Here is a 16,537-nt window from a genome sequence, read left to right as displayed (position 1 = left end):
GTGGTGCTGGTGGATCGAACCGCGGTCCCTGATGCTTTGCTAAGCTTGTTCTAAGTAGGTGCTTTAGACCACTGAGCCATCTCTCCAGCCCCCCTTTGGTAATATTTAACGTGTATCTTTTAGTAAGCAAGTTATAACGGTATAGTGTGAGGAGAATTCTGTGGATGTGGTTTCTTTTCCTCATGATGGGACAGGAGGTCATCTGATAACTGGGATGACTATTGAGAGAGTGAGGGACATACAGCATATGCAGCATGGATGTGCTGGACACATGTATGATTTACATCTTAGAAAGAAATGATAGGTCAGCATGAAATTCCAGGGCTAGGTACTGCTTAGACTAGTGCATAATTTAAAACTTTGTTTATAGAATTTTCTATTTAATATTTTCCAACTACTTATATAACATGGAAATCACCAAAAGCGCAACTGCAAGTAAGGGAGGATTATTATAAAATTCTATGTCTACTTTATTTTACTTATATCATAAAGGAAATAATTATTTTTCTAGTAGAATTTAATCTTGAATGTTATTTTATTTGGGCTATAATTCTACTCAGTTTGGGTACTGTAATAATCCAAGAAAAATTGAGATCGTGGTCTGTATTTAGATGAATGCTCAATTCTTGTTATTACTCTATTTTTGCACTTCACATAGAAGAGCCTTCTTAAAATGATACAGTACTGCTGGTACTTTAATTGTTTAGTTTCCTGGGAACAAAGACCATTCTATCTTATACCAAATTCTGGAATTACAGGGCTCTACTTGAGTGAACTAATATGGTTATTTGGATATATTTGGAGTATTGTGCTGCTTTTCCAACTATTATATTTTTATTTTTCACAATAGATAATGAGCCAAAAGGAGCTTTGAAGAAATTGATTTATGCTGCTAAGGTTTGTATTACTATATAACTTTATAAGGATGAAGAAATAGCACATAGATTAAACCTGTATGCCCTTAATCAGTTTTTATTTTATTTTGTTTTGCTTTTTTGAGATAGGCTCTTTCAGTGCAGTTCAGGCTGGCCTTGAGCTCACTATGTAGTTAAGGCTGGCCTGGAGCTTGTGGCAGTCTTTCTGTGTCAGCCTCCCAAATCCTGGGATTGTGTAGGTGTGCTCCATGACACCTGTCTAATAATTATTTTAAACGTCCATTTCATTGTCCACATGTAAGTGTACTTAAGAAATGATCAGAAATTTGTCACTTTGTACTTTTTATATTAATTTTAGAGACTCATAACTTTTAGAATCTAAAACTTCCAAATTTATTCATTTCTTCAGATGATGGATATGTTCAAAATGTTTACTGTACTATATTTTATGTCAGACTTCCTTTAATACGTTCTTTTTCTTTTGGTCTAAGTATTTTCTTATGCCTATTGCACCATATCCTGTCTTAGAAGTAAATACTGGGTTCATTTTTTTTCTGGCTTACTTTTTTCTTCTGTTGTGGTCTTTGCTGATTTATTTGGGGTCTTGGTAATGTAGGTGAAGGCTGTCAAGACTTGTGATGAAGGTAAATAGAATGAACATAGTGATTGTCTTCAGTGCCTAAACATTCACTGATGTTCTCCATTCCTTGTCTCAGAATTAATTATCGATGACTTTACTAGCTCTCTGAGATGGAAGGGGCATTGATAGTTTCTCAGTGACAGTTTTCATCAGAGTGATAAATTAGCCTCCAAAGGGCTGGGGTGCATAGTGAGGGTTTTTGTTTTTATTTCTTTAACTGACTAATGTTGGGTTTTTTCTTTGTTTTTTAAAGTTAAATGCTTCTTTAAAATCCTTAGAAGGAGAAAGAAACCAGATTTATACTCAGTTATCTGAAGTAGATAAAACGAAGGAAGATCTTACAGGTAAATAGTCTACATAGTTTAAAAATATTTCTAAGTAAATGCATCTCTGTGTAGAGGATGAGTTATTGAATCAATTTTGGTAAGATCCAGTTTTTTTTTTTTTAAGAATTAAAAGACTTTTACTTTATTTATTTTTATTTTTTTTCAATTTTATTTTATTTTTTTCCCATAATTTTATTGATGAGATCCAGTTTTATTGGGGAGTATTTGTAGAAAATTAGTCTAGAATTTTGTTGTTGGCAAAACTTTCTCAGTTGCTTTTATATTTATGAGAAATTAATGGAATGTTTGAAAACATTTATTATAGTGTCATATTTAGTGAGTTTTAGTAGAAGTTTTGATCATTTTCTTACAAAAGCAGTCTTGAGTGGTAGTACTAGTTGCTGTATGTGGCTTCCTTCTTTAGTATAAATAGGTGTTTATTAGCACATAGAGGAGGAGTGTTACACCTGTGAAAGTAAATTCTTTCTTTTTTTTTTTTTTTTTTAAATATTTATTTATTTATTTATTTAGTGTGTGGCCAGCTTAGCCCACCAGGGGGCGGGTGGGCTGGCATGTGGTGCTGGGGGATTGAACCGAGGTCCCTGTGCTTTGCTTGGCATAGCTTGTTCTAAGTAGGTGCTTTAGACCACTGAGCCATCTCACCAGCCCCAGTAAATTCTTTCAATTGAAAACATTTCTATTTACTGATAATACTTATTATTTTTTTAAAAAATAAGTGTGTGTTTTTTGGGATTGAACCCAGGGCTTAGTTCAGAGCTACATTCCTACCTCTTTTAACTTTTTATTTTGGAACAGGGTTTTGATAAGTTGCACAGGGTGGGCTTGAATTTGTGATCATCTTGCCTCATTTCCCAGAGCACTAGGATTACAGGTGTTTGCCACCATGCCTAGACTAAAGCTTTTTAAAGTTAGTATAAATAACATCTCATTTTACACAAAAATAAAAAGAATTCACCATATAGGTTTATATCCAGAAGGACGTCATCAATGTCAGCCATGGTTAACTTTGAATATGAGGTTCTGGGCAGATTTTTATTCTTTTTTTTTTTTTTTTTTAACTTAATCAGTATTTTCATACTTCTGTAACACATGAACTATATTTATAGTAAAATACAGCTTTAAAGGTTGAACTACTAGATGTGGAGATAACTAAAAAAGTATTTATTGTCTTTCTCACATGTTGTGTTAGTTTGGCTATTCTACTTTGAAAAACATAAAATTTTGTTTTTAAGAAATATTGCTAGGTGCTGGAGATTTGGCTAGAATGCTTGCCTAGCAAGCTGGAAGCCCTCGGTTTGGTCTTCGGCTCTGAAGCAAAACAAAAATTACTGTGTGTAATGTGTAGTACGGAAGCCATAGGAATGTCACAGAAGAAAATGTCAGCCCTACTTTCAAGGAAGCTATATTAGTATATGTTAACATTTCTACTATTCACATATGAAGATTGAATAATACACTCTTGAAAGATCAGTAGGTAACAAAGGAAGTCAGGGAAGAAGTTTAAAAATTTATAAAATCAAATGACATTGGTGATATACATCAGAATCTGTGTGACATGGGGCCAGGGAGATAGCTCAGTAGAATAAGTGCTTGCCTGGCAAGTGCAATGGCCTGAGTTCAATCCCCAGCCCCCCCCCAAAAAAAAAAAAAAAAAGAATCTATGTGACATGATAAAAGTTCTAGGATGGAAGATGATGTGCCTACATTAGAAAAAAAGAGTGATCTCAAATAATGTGACTCTATATCTCAATATCCTAGAAAAGGAAGAGCAATCCAAACCCCAAACTAGTAGAAGGAAAAAAAAAAAAAAATCAGAGTGGAAATCATTGAATTGAGACTGAAGAAGTAGTATAAACAATCAATGAATTGAAGAGTTCTTTGAAAGGATAAGTACAATTTAAAGCCTTTAGCCAAACTTAGTAAGAGAAAGAACATTCACATCACTATAATTAGAAATGAAAAAGCAAAATTGTAAGACACCATAGAAATTTAGAGGACTATTAGATTCTATTTTGAAAACATATTCCAATATCAGAGAATTTGGAAGAAATGGGTACATTCTTTGGTACGTGTGACTTCCAAAATTGAACCAAGAAGACACAAAAGTCTTAACAGACCAGAAATAAGCAAAGAAATATGATAATAAAAACTCTCATTTAAGAAAAGTGCAGGATCCAGTAGATTCACCTCTGAGTATTACCACAACTTTAGAAAAGAACTAGCATCAGTACTGTACACATTTTTCCTGATTTCAGATTGAGTCCATGAATCCAACATAACCCTGATAACCAAGTGTTGGTAAGGATTTAACAAAGAAAAAAAAAGAAAGAAAATTGTAGGCCAATATCCTTGATGAACATAGTTGTAAAATTCCCAACAGGGTACCTGCACACAGAATTCAGTAGATTACTAAAAAGATCATATACCAAGGTGACTTTATCCCAGGACTGCAAGAATGGTTCAACATATGTGCATCAGTAAATGTAATATAGAAACATTGAAATAAAATGACATGATCACATCAGTAGATATAGAGAAAACCTTTGGCAAACCCCAGCATCCCTTCATGATAAAACCCCTAATAAAAATAGGTGTAGAAGAGGCTGGTGAGATAGCTCAGTAGTTTAAAGCGCCTGCTTAGGTAAGTGCAGGGGACTGTGGTTGAATCCCTGGCACCACATACCATGTCAGCTCTGTCCTCAGGGCAGGCTGAGTGGCCCAAAAAAAAAAAAAAAAAAAAAAAAACAGAAGAATCTTACTTCAAATTGATAAAAGCCACATATGAGAAAAACACAGACACTATCATATTAAGTGAGGAAAAACTGGGAGCATCCTTATAAAATCAGGAGTAAGAAAAATGTCCACTCTTAACACACATGTTAAGTACTCAGTCAAAAAGAATGAAGAAATTATGTTATTTTCAAGAAAATGGGTGGAGGTCAGGGATATAGCACAGCAGCACAGTGCCTGTTAGCAAGTGCAATGTCCTGAGTTCAATTCCCAGTACCCAAAAACAGAGAGAAAAGAAAGAAAATGGATGGAACTTGGCACCCTAAAGTTAAGTGAAATAAATCATATATAAAAAGTTACATGTAGCACAGATTCTCCTATATGACAAATTTAAGACATAAGAGTAAAATAAAAGAAATTGTAGAAAGCAGAGTGATAGTTGTTGGAGATGGCATGGTGATAGAGGAGGGCGGTGAGAATTGGAAGTGAAGGAAAGCATGCCATATATGTACACCACTTCTCCAAATTGAACGTAACTATGTTGGGTAGCAAGGTTATACTAATTACAAAATTAGAACAAAGTGTATAGCTCTTTAATTAAAATATTACAAAAGCATTAACATGAACAAAATGCAGATATCCCACTGTTTTTGAAGTTAGATGATTATTTTTGGTAATGTTTATCTTTCTGAAATGTTAATGTATCACTCAGAATATTTATTTCTATGAGTTTTCAAAATTGTCTTTAGAGCATATTAAAAGTCTCCAAACTGAACAAGTAGCCCTGCAGTCAGAAAACACTCAGTTTACAAGTGAGCGTCAGAGGCTTCAGCAGAAACTTGAAGTCATGACTGAGCTGTATCAAGAAAATGAAAGGAAACTCCACAGGTAAGAACACTATATTGTTATTTTTATCATTATTATTATTATTTTGAGATATAGTCTCACTATGTAGTTCAAGTTTGCCTTGAACTCAGCTTGTAGCCCAGGCTATCTTTCCACCTCATCTTACTGTGTATGTATGTACAAGTTTGCCTACTTTGTGAAATTTATTTGTAACCATCAGATTAGTTCTTTTTTTTTTTTTTTGCTCTGAATGCCTTCAGGGCAGGTTTGGCTGGCTTGAGTTGTGGGGATCGAACCACAGCACCCTGAGCCTGACTGCTTTGTTTAAGCAGCCATTTAAAGAACTGAGCTAAGGGGCAGGTCCCCTCAGATTAGTTCTTGTAGAGCTTTTGTGGTCATTTGTGGACATGTTAAAAACTAACCTTGAATTGCCCAGCTGAGGCTAAGGTAGCCGAATAAGGTAGTCCCTTGCCTTTCTTGTTTTAACTCTTTTTTTTTTTTTAAATTTTTATTTATTTGTGTGTGTGTGTGTGGCCAGCTCAGCCCACCAGGGGGCGGGGCTGGCTGGCATGTGGTGCTGGGGGATTGAACTGTGGTCCCTGTGCTTTGCTAAGCTTGTTCTAAGTAGGTGCTTTAGACCACTGAGCCATCTCACCAGCCCCAAGAAGTTTGTTTGGATGCAGTTTCTTTTCTTTTCTTTTTTTTTCCGGTGCAACTGGGGATTGAACTCAGGTCTTCGCGCTTGCCAGGCAAGTGCTTATTCTACTGAGCCATTTCCCCAGCCTTGTTTTAACTCTTAGTTGGTTGATAGGATTCATTTTTGTGGTGTTTAATGGCACATCTTTTACACTTTTATGCCTTTTTTTTATGATTTATCTATTTAAAATTCTCTCCAAGCATAGTGCTGAAGTGCTATACCTAGTATTCTGAAGTATAAGGCTGTGATATATTTTATGGGGAAAATACATGTTGCATAAATTTTCCTTAGGCGTGAGTTGTAATACTGTTGGCTGTGAGGACAGTATTAATAAATCAGCAGTAAACATTTAAGTAAAATGAAGCAAGATTATAGGGCTGGTGAGATGGCTCAGTGGTCTAAAGCACCTACTTAGAACAAGCTAAGCTAAGCAAAGTACAGGGACCGCTGTTCGATCCCCCAGCACCACATGCCAGCCAGCCCCGCCCCCTGGTGGGCTGAGCTGGCCACACACACACACACACACACACACACACACACACAAATAAATAAATAATTTAAAAAAAAGATTATATATTGATTGGTTGATAACGTTGTTGTGACCAGAAACTAATAGGGCCCTGATCGTATAGTACCCCTAGGAACAGTGATCCAGTATTTGTTTCAATTCAAGGGTTATGGCAACTCTATAGAGTGTAGCTAGCATAAATTATAAGAAGCCCCTGTATATACGTGTAAGTTGGTAGAAAATATTAATGCCCCGTTGATGTGAAGGTGTTGGATAGTTGGTTAGACTCATTCTCTGCCAGGCTATATATCTCAGTGCTTCGGATTAAATTCGAGGTGAAGATTTACTATTCTTCATGGACTTGTGGGCCATTTTGGCTATGGAAGCGAAATATATTTGATTAAATAGGAGAGCTGAAGTATATAGCCCCAGAGTTTCAGTGAATAAGCTTAAGGGTAAGCTAATCTTTTGAAGTGATTTAGATGATACCATGGCACCTCTGTTCACAAACTTCCTTCTTCCTATGGTGCTGGTTGCAGACTGAATCAAATGAGAACCATGTCAAATTTCCCCATAAGGACAACACTGAACCTAACTTCTGAATTTGATTTGGTTCTCATCCAGTTCAGTTTGCACCCAGAGCCATGTAAAGAATTAAGCTCATGGACTGAGGTGTCACTGTATGGAAATAGATTTTGGACACAGATTGAGATGGACAGAAATATTTCTGAGTGTAATTTTTTTTATTTGCATAGAAGTATATATGGTTGATAGGGGATTTTAATTAGATATATTTAAATTTCAAAGAAGTTATTTTCTATAGATTTTCAAAGCAAGAATGAGAGGCCTAGTAGTATCCTGTATGTGTGATTTCATTCATTAATTTAAAATTTTTTAATTCCCAAAATATTATATATTACATTCTTAAACTTTTTGTTTTGTTTTGTTTTGTTTTGGTGGAACCAGGGATTGAACTCAGACCCTTGTGCTTGCCAGGGAAGCGCTTGGTCTACTGAGCCATCTCCCCGGCCCCTATATTCTTAAGCTACTTACTGCTCAAATTCAGTGAATAATGCTATTAGTCAGTCTTCGGAGCAAAATATAGAATCAACAGAACCAGTAAAGTGTTAGATTTCAATTTTTACCTGCAGATGGTATAATGTAGATTTGGTTGTGTTCTGCCTTGATGGATTTCATGACGTATGTTACATTACTAGCACTTTTTCAAATTTAATATTGCAGATAAATAAAAATATAGAACCTAGGAGCTTATTGTGTTGTTTTAAATATGTGAAGATATGATTGTTCTTTTGTCTCATTTCACATTTGGTTTCTAACTTTAATAGGCCTTCTCAGAATGGAGGGGAGAGTAAATAAGAGCTCAAGTCTCAGTGGGAGAGGTGTCAAAGAATTGCTGGCCATCTTCAGTGTTAAGTCTGTAGAGGCACCGCTTCTTCTATACTTGTGCCATTTACCTCTGCGCTTTTCCTAAGGCAGTGACTTTTATTTTCTTACAGGGCTTCCATAAAGATTACCCTAGGGGAGTACTTTCTAAGCAGTAGGCATGTAGTGTATAGAGTGTGTCCTATGCTGTTTCTCTAGTAGTTTGTAATAATTTCTTTGTAAAGATCATAAAAGGGAGGAGACATCTGTTTAGCACTTCATATGTGTTTTCTTGTGTTCAGTATTTCTTGAGAGAACAGCATTAATGATAGTATGTGAAGTGGTAAGGGTAACAAAGAGGATATGTGAGCCCTCTACCTCGGTCCAGTTGTAGTCACACAGCACAGAATGCTGTATTGGTCAGTGTGAACCATATATGTGAAGGTGCTCTCAGATTATGTTGCCTAGTGACGTTGTGACTGTCTTAATCTGCATAAATGTACTCTGTGATGTTCATAGAATGGGGCTCTGCCCAGTGACATATTTCTCACCAGATTCCTATTGCTAGGTAATGCATCTAGTATTAAGTTTTTCTGTACTTTATTTCTGTTTTTATAAAATAGGAGTAATAATAGTACCTTTCTTATGGAGGTATTATAGTAATTAAATGTCATTACACCTGTAAAGGGCTATAGCAGTGATGGCAAACCTTTTAGAGGTTTTTGTGATGCAAATACTTGCTGTGTCACACATGCCATTGGGTTGCCATCACAGTGCTAGACTAATAGTACATACTAATGGCTCAATAAATTACTTATTATTACTATTAAAAGAACTAAGAAAACCCAGGTGCAGTGGTATATTCCTATAATCCCAGCATGTGGGAGGCTGAGGCAGGAGGATTGCAGTGAATCCAAGGCCAGCATGAATTATATAGTGAGACCTTGTCTCAAAAATCAGAAACCAATAAAATTATGGGGAAAAAATAAATAAAATTATGGGAAAGAAAAAAAACCAGAAACCAAAAACTAGGCCAGTAAACAGGACCAGTACTGCTTCTAATATTATTTACTTTGGGTTTATTCTGTTACTGTTTTTGAACTGGTATGGAAACCTGATCCCTATTTTTAGTCACCAGTTAAAAAAATTTTGAAATACAGTTTATTACATAACTTTTTGTCTAAAATTAAATACTTTTCATATAAGGCTTGATAAATGATAGTCATAATAGTTGTAATTAGCATTTATCTTTATAACCTTATTTTTTTAATAAATTAATATAGAACTATTTCTTTTGGTCTTTTTGAGACAGGGCCTCATTATGTAGTTCAGGCTGGCCTTGAACTCACTATGTAGTTCAGGGTGGACTCAAACTTGGAGTGATCCTCCTGTCTCAGCCTTCTGAGTGCTGGGATTACAGGTGTGTGTACCACCACACCTGGTGTGAACTCAAGACCATACTTTCAGTAGTACTGTATTGGATACAATACAATTTTTTGTTTAAATTATTGGGGTCTACAGGGTCCCACTAAACAGATCAGACTCTTACTGATTCTCCTGTTTTCAGCCTCCCAAGCACTGGGATTATAGGCACGTACCACCATGCCCAGTTTCATTTGCCATCTCAGTGCACCCTGGGGGCAGGGCTGGCATGGCACGCCTAGGATTGAACCCTGATCACTGTGCTTTCCTAAGCAGGTGCCTTAATCCACTGAGCTATCTGGCTGGCCCTACAATACAATTTTGAGTTTATAGTATTTCACACTTCTTTTTCCTTGCATGTGATATTTGGCAGTGGTATTTTAAAATTTGTTTTAGAGGAAACACCAGTATTCATACAGTTTATAAAGATGTATTTGATTATTTTGTGGTCTGTATTAAAATAAATAAAACACTTGTTTTAAGGAAATTAACAGTAGAGGAAAATTGCCGGTTAGAAAAAGATGAGAAACTTTCTAAACTGGATGAAAAGATGAGCCATGCTGCTGAAGAGCTGGAGACCTACAGGTATTAAATAGTCTTTTCTGGGGGGATGAATAGAATATCTGAAAATTCAATAAAAAGAAAAAAAAAAAAGAACAACCAAAACCAAGTGACATATTTCATTTCATTGCTTTCATTCAGAGTTCTTGCTCATATACAATTAATACAGAAAATATAAAAAGCAATATGTTTTCTCTTAAGGGTATATGTTTTTTTTAAACCTCATATTTGAATATGGACAATTATATTTTATGTTACTATCAAAAATTTATAAACATGAATTTTAAGGTCGTTTTCTTTTTGGTTCAAGTGGGAAGAATGTATACAATATTAATGAGTTGCACAATATGCTATAAAAAGTAAAGTAAACCACAGTTAGCATCCTGATAAAGTTATAAGACTACCTTGGTTCAGTCTTCACTAGGTCCAAAGAAATAGAGAAAAAAAGAAATAGGATATAATAGTGTCCAGCATATGTAGTTGTGATATTTTGGTTTACCTTACCAAGAGTAAGCTTGGGTTTTATCAGAAAGGAGTTATTCATCTTATAAAGGTAATAAGTAATGTTTTAGCTGGTAAAAGGTTTTGTTTTTTTTTTTTTTTTTTTGGTGGAACCGGGGACTGTACTCAGGCCCTTGCGCTTGCTGGGCAAGTGCTCGTCTCTCTGGCCCCTTAGCTGGTAAAAGTTGTTAATTTTCTAGAATTCTACTAAGATTACAGGCATCTGAATAAATCTTCCAGGGTCATGTTTCTTAAAAGAAAAGTATATACTGTATACTTTGTGCAAATTTGCTTCAGATAAAACTATGTGGTAGCTTAAAGTTCAGATTACATCAGGATGCATCTGGGAAGATACCCTGGAGAGGTTTGTAAAAGAACCAGCATTTGAGGACATAACTCTGTAGAGTCTGAAAGAAAAAGAATATTTAAACATTTTATGCCTGTCTTTTGAGCACCAGCATGTTAGCATCATCAAAGAATGAGACACATTCCAAAAAAAAATCTAAGAAACATCATAGAAAATTTCCCACTGTCTGTCGAGGTCAGCTTCAGGTGATGGTGACAGCCACAGGAAAAAAGACTGTGGCCAGAGTCCCCTTCTGCCTCAGAATGTTCTCTTAGTTCTGAGTCCGAGTTATAAAAATTATAAAAGAGAAGCATAAGAAGAAAAGCAAGAAGAGGAGAAATAAATCTGACTGTCTGGAATTAAATGCTGCATGAGAAAAGAGTAAAAAAAAAGATGAGGAAAATGAAAAAGACAGGAGATTGGAATCAAAACACAAATTACCTGAGAAAAAGACGGGGAAGGATTCTGGTAATTGGGATGCTTGTGGCAGAGAACTGAGTGAGAGGATTAGAGAAGCGGAGAAAAGAGCCCTTTGGGATCAATAAATTATGCCATATATTTGTTAAAAAATATAATTACATTGAGACAAAATATTCTTTAGAATTTTCTAAATTGAGAGTTGGAGTTATTTTTCACACAAATAGAGTATTGGATATTTTAATAACTTTTTTTGTAGAGTATTTACTATATTTTAATACTGTGGTAGGATAATTATTTGTTTCTTTTAGAATACGAGCCAAAGATCTTGAGGAGGAATTGGAGAGAACCATTCAGTCTTATCAAGGGCAGGTAAGTGTGTATGTGTGTGTGTGTGTAATTTAAAACAATTCTGATTTATTTGAATTGATGCAAGAATATAATTATTTGACCTTTTACTTCTCTTTAGGTATGACATGTGACTGTGGACCAATTTCTAGGGAGCTAAGGATTCTGATGTTAAAAAAAAAATCATATTTAAAGTTCCCTATTTCCTTAGAATTGTGGATTACATGCATTAAATACATGTATCAGCATCAAGGTCTCATTTTTTTTTTTTTTTCTTTTAAGATAGGGTCTTGTGTGTAGTTCAAAGTGGTCTTGAATTCACTATATAGCCCAGGCTGGCCTTAGACTCAAAGTGGTCCTCCTGCCTCAGCCTCTTAGTCCTGGGATTACAGGAGTGCAATACCATGCCTGGCTGGGGTCTCATATTTAGCCAGTTTGGTTATCTGTTAGTCTGGAACTCTTATTGAGTTGATTACTGCAAAAGAATAGAACTTTACTAGACAAAAATCTGTTTTGTATAATCAGATTTTGTTTTAATAGTCTTAATAGAGTAGGTCATGTGTATCTGAAAATACACATGACTAAATTGCCTACCTTTTTATGCTTTAAAATGTTTACTGTCTCCCCAAAGATGTTTGTGGGTATTATGAGTTTATGGGTTGTACATTAAATCATGGTAGTACATAAAGTGATTTGTACTTAAGAAAAATAATTGTGAATATTTTTATACCTTTGTTTTTCAGATTATTTCCCATGAGAAAAAAGCACACGATAATTGGGTAAGTTTTAAATTCTCTTACAGTTCTTTTGTCAAATTCCTTTCAGGAGATATATTGCTCATTTAAAGTAGGTGGGAATACTGATAGCAGTTTTTAAAACATCCCTTAGTTTCATCAGTGGTGAATTCATATTAAAAGTTTCAAACATATACAAAGAAATAGTTATCAGTATCACTTTCATTTGTCTGCACTGCTTGAATGAATTTAGGTATAAACGTGTATGTGTGTGTGGGTGTGTAATGTTTAAAATAATAAATCCTATTACTATATTTTACTGTTTATAACTTGCTGTTAGAAAATCAAGGGAATGGGGGGGCCGAGGAGATGGCTCAGTAGGATAAGCACTTGACTGGCAAACGCAAGGATGTGAGTTCAATTCCCGGTTCCACCAAAAAAAAAAAAAGAAAATCAAGGGAATGAGGGAGAAGATGGGGACATAAAAAGGTTTAAGATGTATTATGTACATGTATCTGTTCCCCAAGATGGATGTAATATTATGTACTGCAAATGTGTATTAATAAAAAAAAGAACAGTAGGCTAGATGTATTTGAAGGAAGGAGAAGTATTTTTTTTTTAAATATATTTAGCACAGTGTCTGCAGGGTCTCAGTACACAGGTCAGACTCTAAGGATCCTCCTGTTTTCAGTCTCCCAAGTGCTGGGATTACCAGCGCGCACGCCACCATGCCTCCATCTCATTTGAATCTCAGCGCACCCTGGGGGCAGGACATGCAGGGCATGCTGGGGATAGAACCCCAGTCACTGCGCTATGCCTACCCAGGCGCTAGGGGAAGTATTTTGATGAAGATTAATGCAATATATTTTTATTATAATAAAAATTTAAATTATGTTTTATAATATATTTGAATATAATTATATAATTATATATTTTTTTTGAGGGAGGGTCTCAGTATGCAGTGCAGGGTGGCTCTGAACTTGCTATTGTAGCACAGGCTGGCATCAAACTCACATAATCCTCCTGATTCAGCCTCCTGAGTGCTGGGATTACAGATGTGGGGCCAGCATGTCTGCCTAGTACATTTTTATTAAACATTAAAAAAACTTGCTCTCAATGTATCAAAGATATTCTTCTATGAATGCTTCATAATTCATAAAAAAACCTCTCATTTGATGACCCTTTAGGGTTTTTTTTTGTTTGTTTTTGAGGCAAGATCTCACTGTGTATTTCAAGCTGGCCCTGAACTTGTTTATATAGCTCAGGCCAGCATGAAACTCAGGACATTCCTCCCGTCCTAGCCTCTTGAGTGCTGGGGTTGTAGGTGTGTGACACCATGCCTGATTTGCACCTTTAGTTTTGTTTCTACTTTTTTATGATTATAAGTTCAGGTATTCATTAAGCATTTCTTTGCTTAATTTTATCCTCTCCTTTTGGATTCATGCTCTACTGATTTTATATGTACTGTGGCAAATATTCTGTTCTTTACTAGTCATTTATATTTGTCCATGCCACAAGACTTTAAAGTCATAAGACAAGAACTCTGTTTCTTTTTGCTTGATGTCTGGACTAACAACAGTTTGTATATTCTAAGTAGTCACTATTTAAATGGTAGTGTTTTGGAAAGCAAAGTGGTCTATTTCTCTCTATCTCATTCTCTCATTTTCTCATTCTCTCTCTCTCATTCTCTCATTCTCTGTCTTTCTTGTGGTACCAGGGATCGAACTCAGGACCTTGCACATGCCAGTCAGGCACTTATGCTATTGAGCTATTTCCCTGGTCCTATTTCTTTAGTGTTGCCACATTATTATGAGTTTTGTGCCTAACGGTTAATATGTTATACTGTGTAGAAATCATTGAGAAATAATTTTGGTTCTACATTGTTAACAGTTAAAAGAATATTTTATTTTACTAAAATTTCATTAGTGTAACATTATTGTTAGAATACAGTTGATTATATCATTACTTATTGGAAAAAGATTTACACATGGAATTGTTTTTTTGGCAGTGAGTGCTAACATAATTTTAAGCTGTACTTTTTGCAGGCATTTACATAATTCACTTGGCCAGTTAAAGTCAGTTCTGAAGGGTAATTCACAATTTTAAGTGAAAGCAAATTTGACAGTATAGCTCCTTTTACTTTTAAAGGCATGGTTCTAGACTAAATTGTCTACCTTTTTATGCTATTAGATATGATCAAATGTATAGTTAATGTTAAATTTAAAAAAGATTGTTATAGTAAAAGACACATTACCATTGCTAGCCCTCAGAAGTTTTTTCCTCACTTTGAGTACTTGCATCCCATCATTCTTATCACTTTTGGAGCAGTTCTGCAAGTCCTTTCCTGAGAAGTATCTTTAGTTTTGCTGTCCTGCCTGTCAATGTCATAACTCAATTCAACATGCTTACTTTTCATGGTTATTTTTTCACAAAGAAGTTGCATGGTGCCGGATGTGGTGAATAAGATGGATAAGGAGACATTATAGTGTTCTTTTTTATTTTTATTTATTTATTTTTTAAAAGTATTTAATACAGTGTCTACAGGGTCTCACTACACAGATCAGACTCGTAGTGATCCTCCTGTTTTCAACCTCCCACGTGCTGGGATTATAGGCACATGCCACCATACCCGGTCTCAGTTGCCCTCTCAGCACACCCCATGGGTGGGGCTGGTAGGACATTCCAGGAATTGAATCTGGTCCTTGCATCTGCCTAAGCAGGAGCTTTAGTCTGCTGAGCTATCTGGCCGGCCCTGTTGTGTTTTTATAAGACAAAAATTGCCATAAACATTTGAATCACTTCAGGATGTCCAGGCAGCTACAAAAAGATACCTAAAAAAGAGGACTTCTGGAACTGCTTCAGAAAGTGACAAAAATGATGGGATAAGGGTGTTTAAAGCAAGTGTGACTACAAGCATATAAGCTTTGGACTTAGCTATCTGAGGTCTACTCTTTATTCATGATGGTATCATGTGTATGTTTTTTTAGTAAATAAACTTTTGGATGTGGGAAAAAGGGAGAGGAGTTTGAGAGGAATTAGTGGCAATTTTACTGTAAAGAAATTTTAAAATATTTTATGTAAATATTCACTGGAGGTTTTGATCACACCTTGTAAGCCCAATGAATTGCCCTAATTTGGCTGGGCTAGTGCTCTTCATGTTGCTGTGTATTATCTCTAGAGCCCTCAGAGTGAGTGGGAAACATGGTACAGTATTCTGTAGAAGTGTAGCTTTTACCAGCAACTCCGTAGGAATAGTGCATGTTCTTGCTATTTATTATAAACGTAAGCTTTGCTTTCTGTATATATAGTCTGATTTTTTTTTTTTTTTTTTTTTTTGAGATAAGAGTCTTGCTCTGCAGTCCAGGCTGACCTTGAACTTACTACGTAGCCCAGACTGGCTTGAATTTGTGGCAATACTGCTTCAGACCCCCAAGTGCTAAGATTACAGGCATACGCCAGCATGCCTGTTTATGCTCTGATCTTAATTTTTTATTAAATAAAAATATCACTAAATGTAATACACAGATGGAATACTATCTGTATAAATCTGTGTACTTACCAGATGTGCAGTATTGATTATATTCAGCCATTTAAAAAGTTGATGTGAACAGGGATGCTGTGAAATTACTAGACTGTTAGGGTTTCACAGAGCCAGTGATTTTTCTCCGTTACTGACTACATTGTTCCATAACGAGGGCTGTATGCTGTGACTCTGAGTTGCCATTGCCCTGAGCACGTATGCTCTTAACCTGTACCTGGGTGTTGTATCACCAAGTATACTAATCCAGGATTTCACACTTGGACAGTAACTGTCATTGAACACATGGTTAACTCTCTTCTTAGGCTCATGTCTTCTGCTTACGTGAAATTTGTTCCTGTTTAAATATTTTCCTTGGGGCCAGGGAGGTGGCTCAGTAAACTAAACGCTTCCCTGGGAAGCACAAGGGCCTGAGTTCAATCCCTGGTTCCGCCAAAAATAAATAAATATTTTCCTAAATTTAAAGTTTTTTTTTTAAATTTAAAGTGTTTTGCATTGAGTTTATGAAATTACTTAGGTAATTGCCTATTTTTATTTATTTATTTATTTTTTTAAATTTTATTTATTTATGTGGTGTGTGTGTGTGTGTGTGTGTGTGTGTGGCCAGCTCAGCCCACCAGGGGGCGGGGCTGGCTGGCATGTGG

The 16,537-nt window shown here is 35.6% G+C and overlaps 1 protein-coding gene across 9 annotated transcripts in view; it reads left to right on the top strand.

Annotated features, from left to right (window-relative positions):
- Positions 1-16,537, top strand: part of Mia2 (melanoma inhibitory activity 2) — a 119,078-nt gene that overhangs the window by 63,648 nt on the left and 38,893 nt on the right. For all 9 annotated transcript variants that reach the window (XM_023706595.1, XM_023706587.1, XM_023706588.1 and 6 more), the window contains 7 exons: positions 851-897; positions 1,769-1,859; positions 5,342-5,480; positions 9,932-10,033; positions 11,585-11,645; positions 12,365-12,400; positions 14,357-14,363. In XM_023706595.1, coding sequence (XP_023562363.1) covers positions 851-897; positions 1,769-1,859; positions 5,342-5,480; positions 9,932-10,033; positions 11,585-11,645; positions 12,365-12,400; positions 14,357-14,363 — 483 coding nt within the window. The remainder of the gene's footprint in view (positions 1-850; positions 898-1,768; positions 1,860-5,341; positions 5,481-9,931; positions 10,034-11,584; positions 11,646-12,364; positions 12,401-14,356; positions 14,364-16,537) is intronic.

The sequence above is a fragment of the Octodon degus genome, unplaced genomic scaffold (assembly GCF_000260255.1).
Source record: "Octodon degus isolate 3935 unplaced genomic scaffold, OctDeg1.0 scaffold00265, whole genome shotgun sequence".
Taxonomy (NCBI): Eukaryota; Metazoa; Chordata; class Mammalia; order Rodentia; family Octodontidae; genus Octodon; species Octodon degus.
Note: the sequence above shows the minus strand (reverse complement) of the source record. Positions and strands in the feature narration are given on the sequence as shown.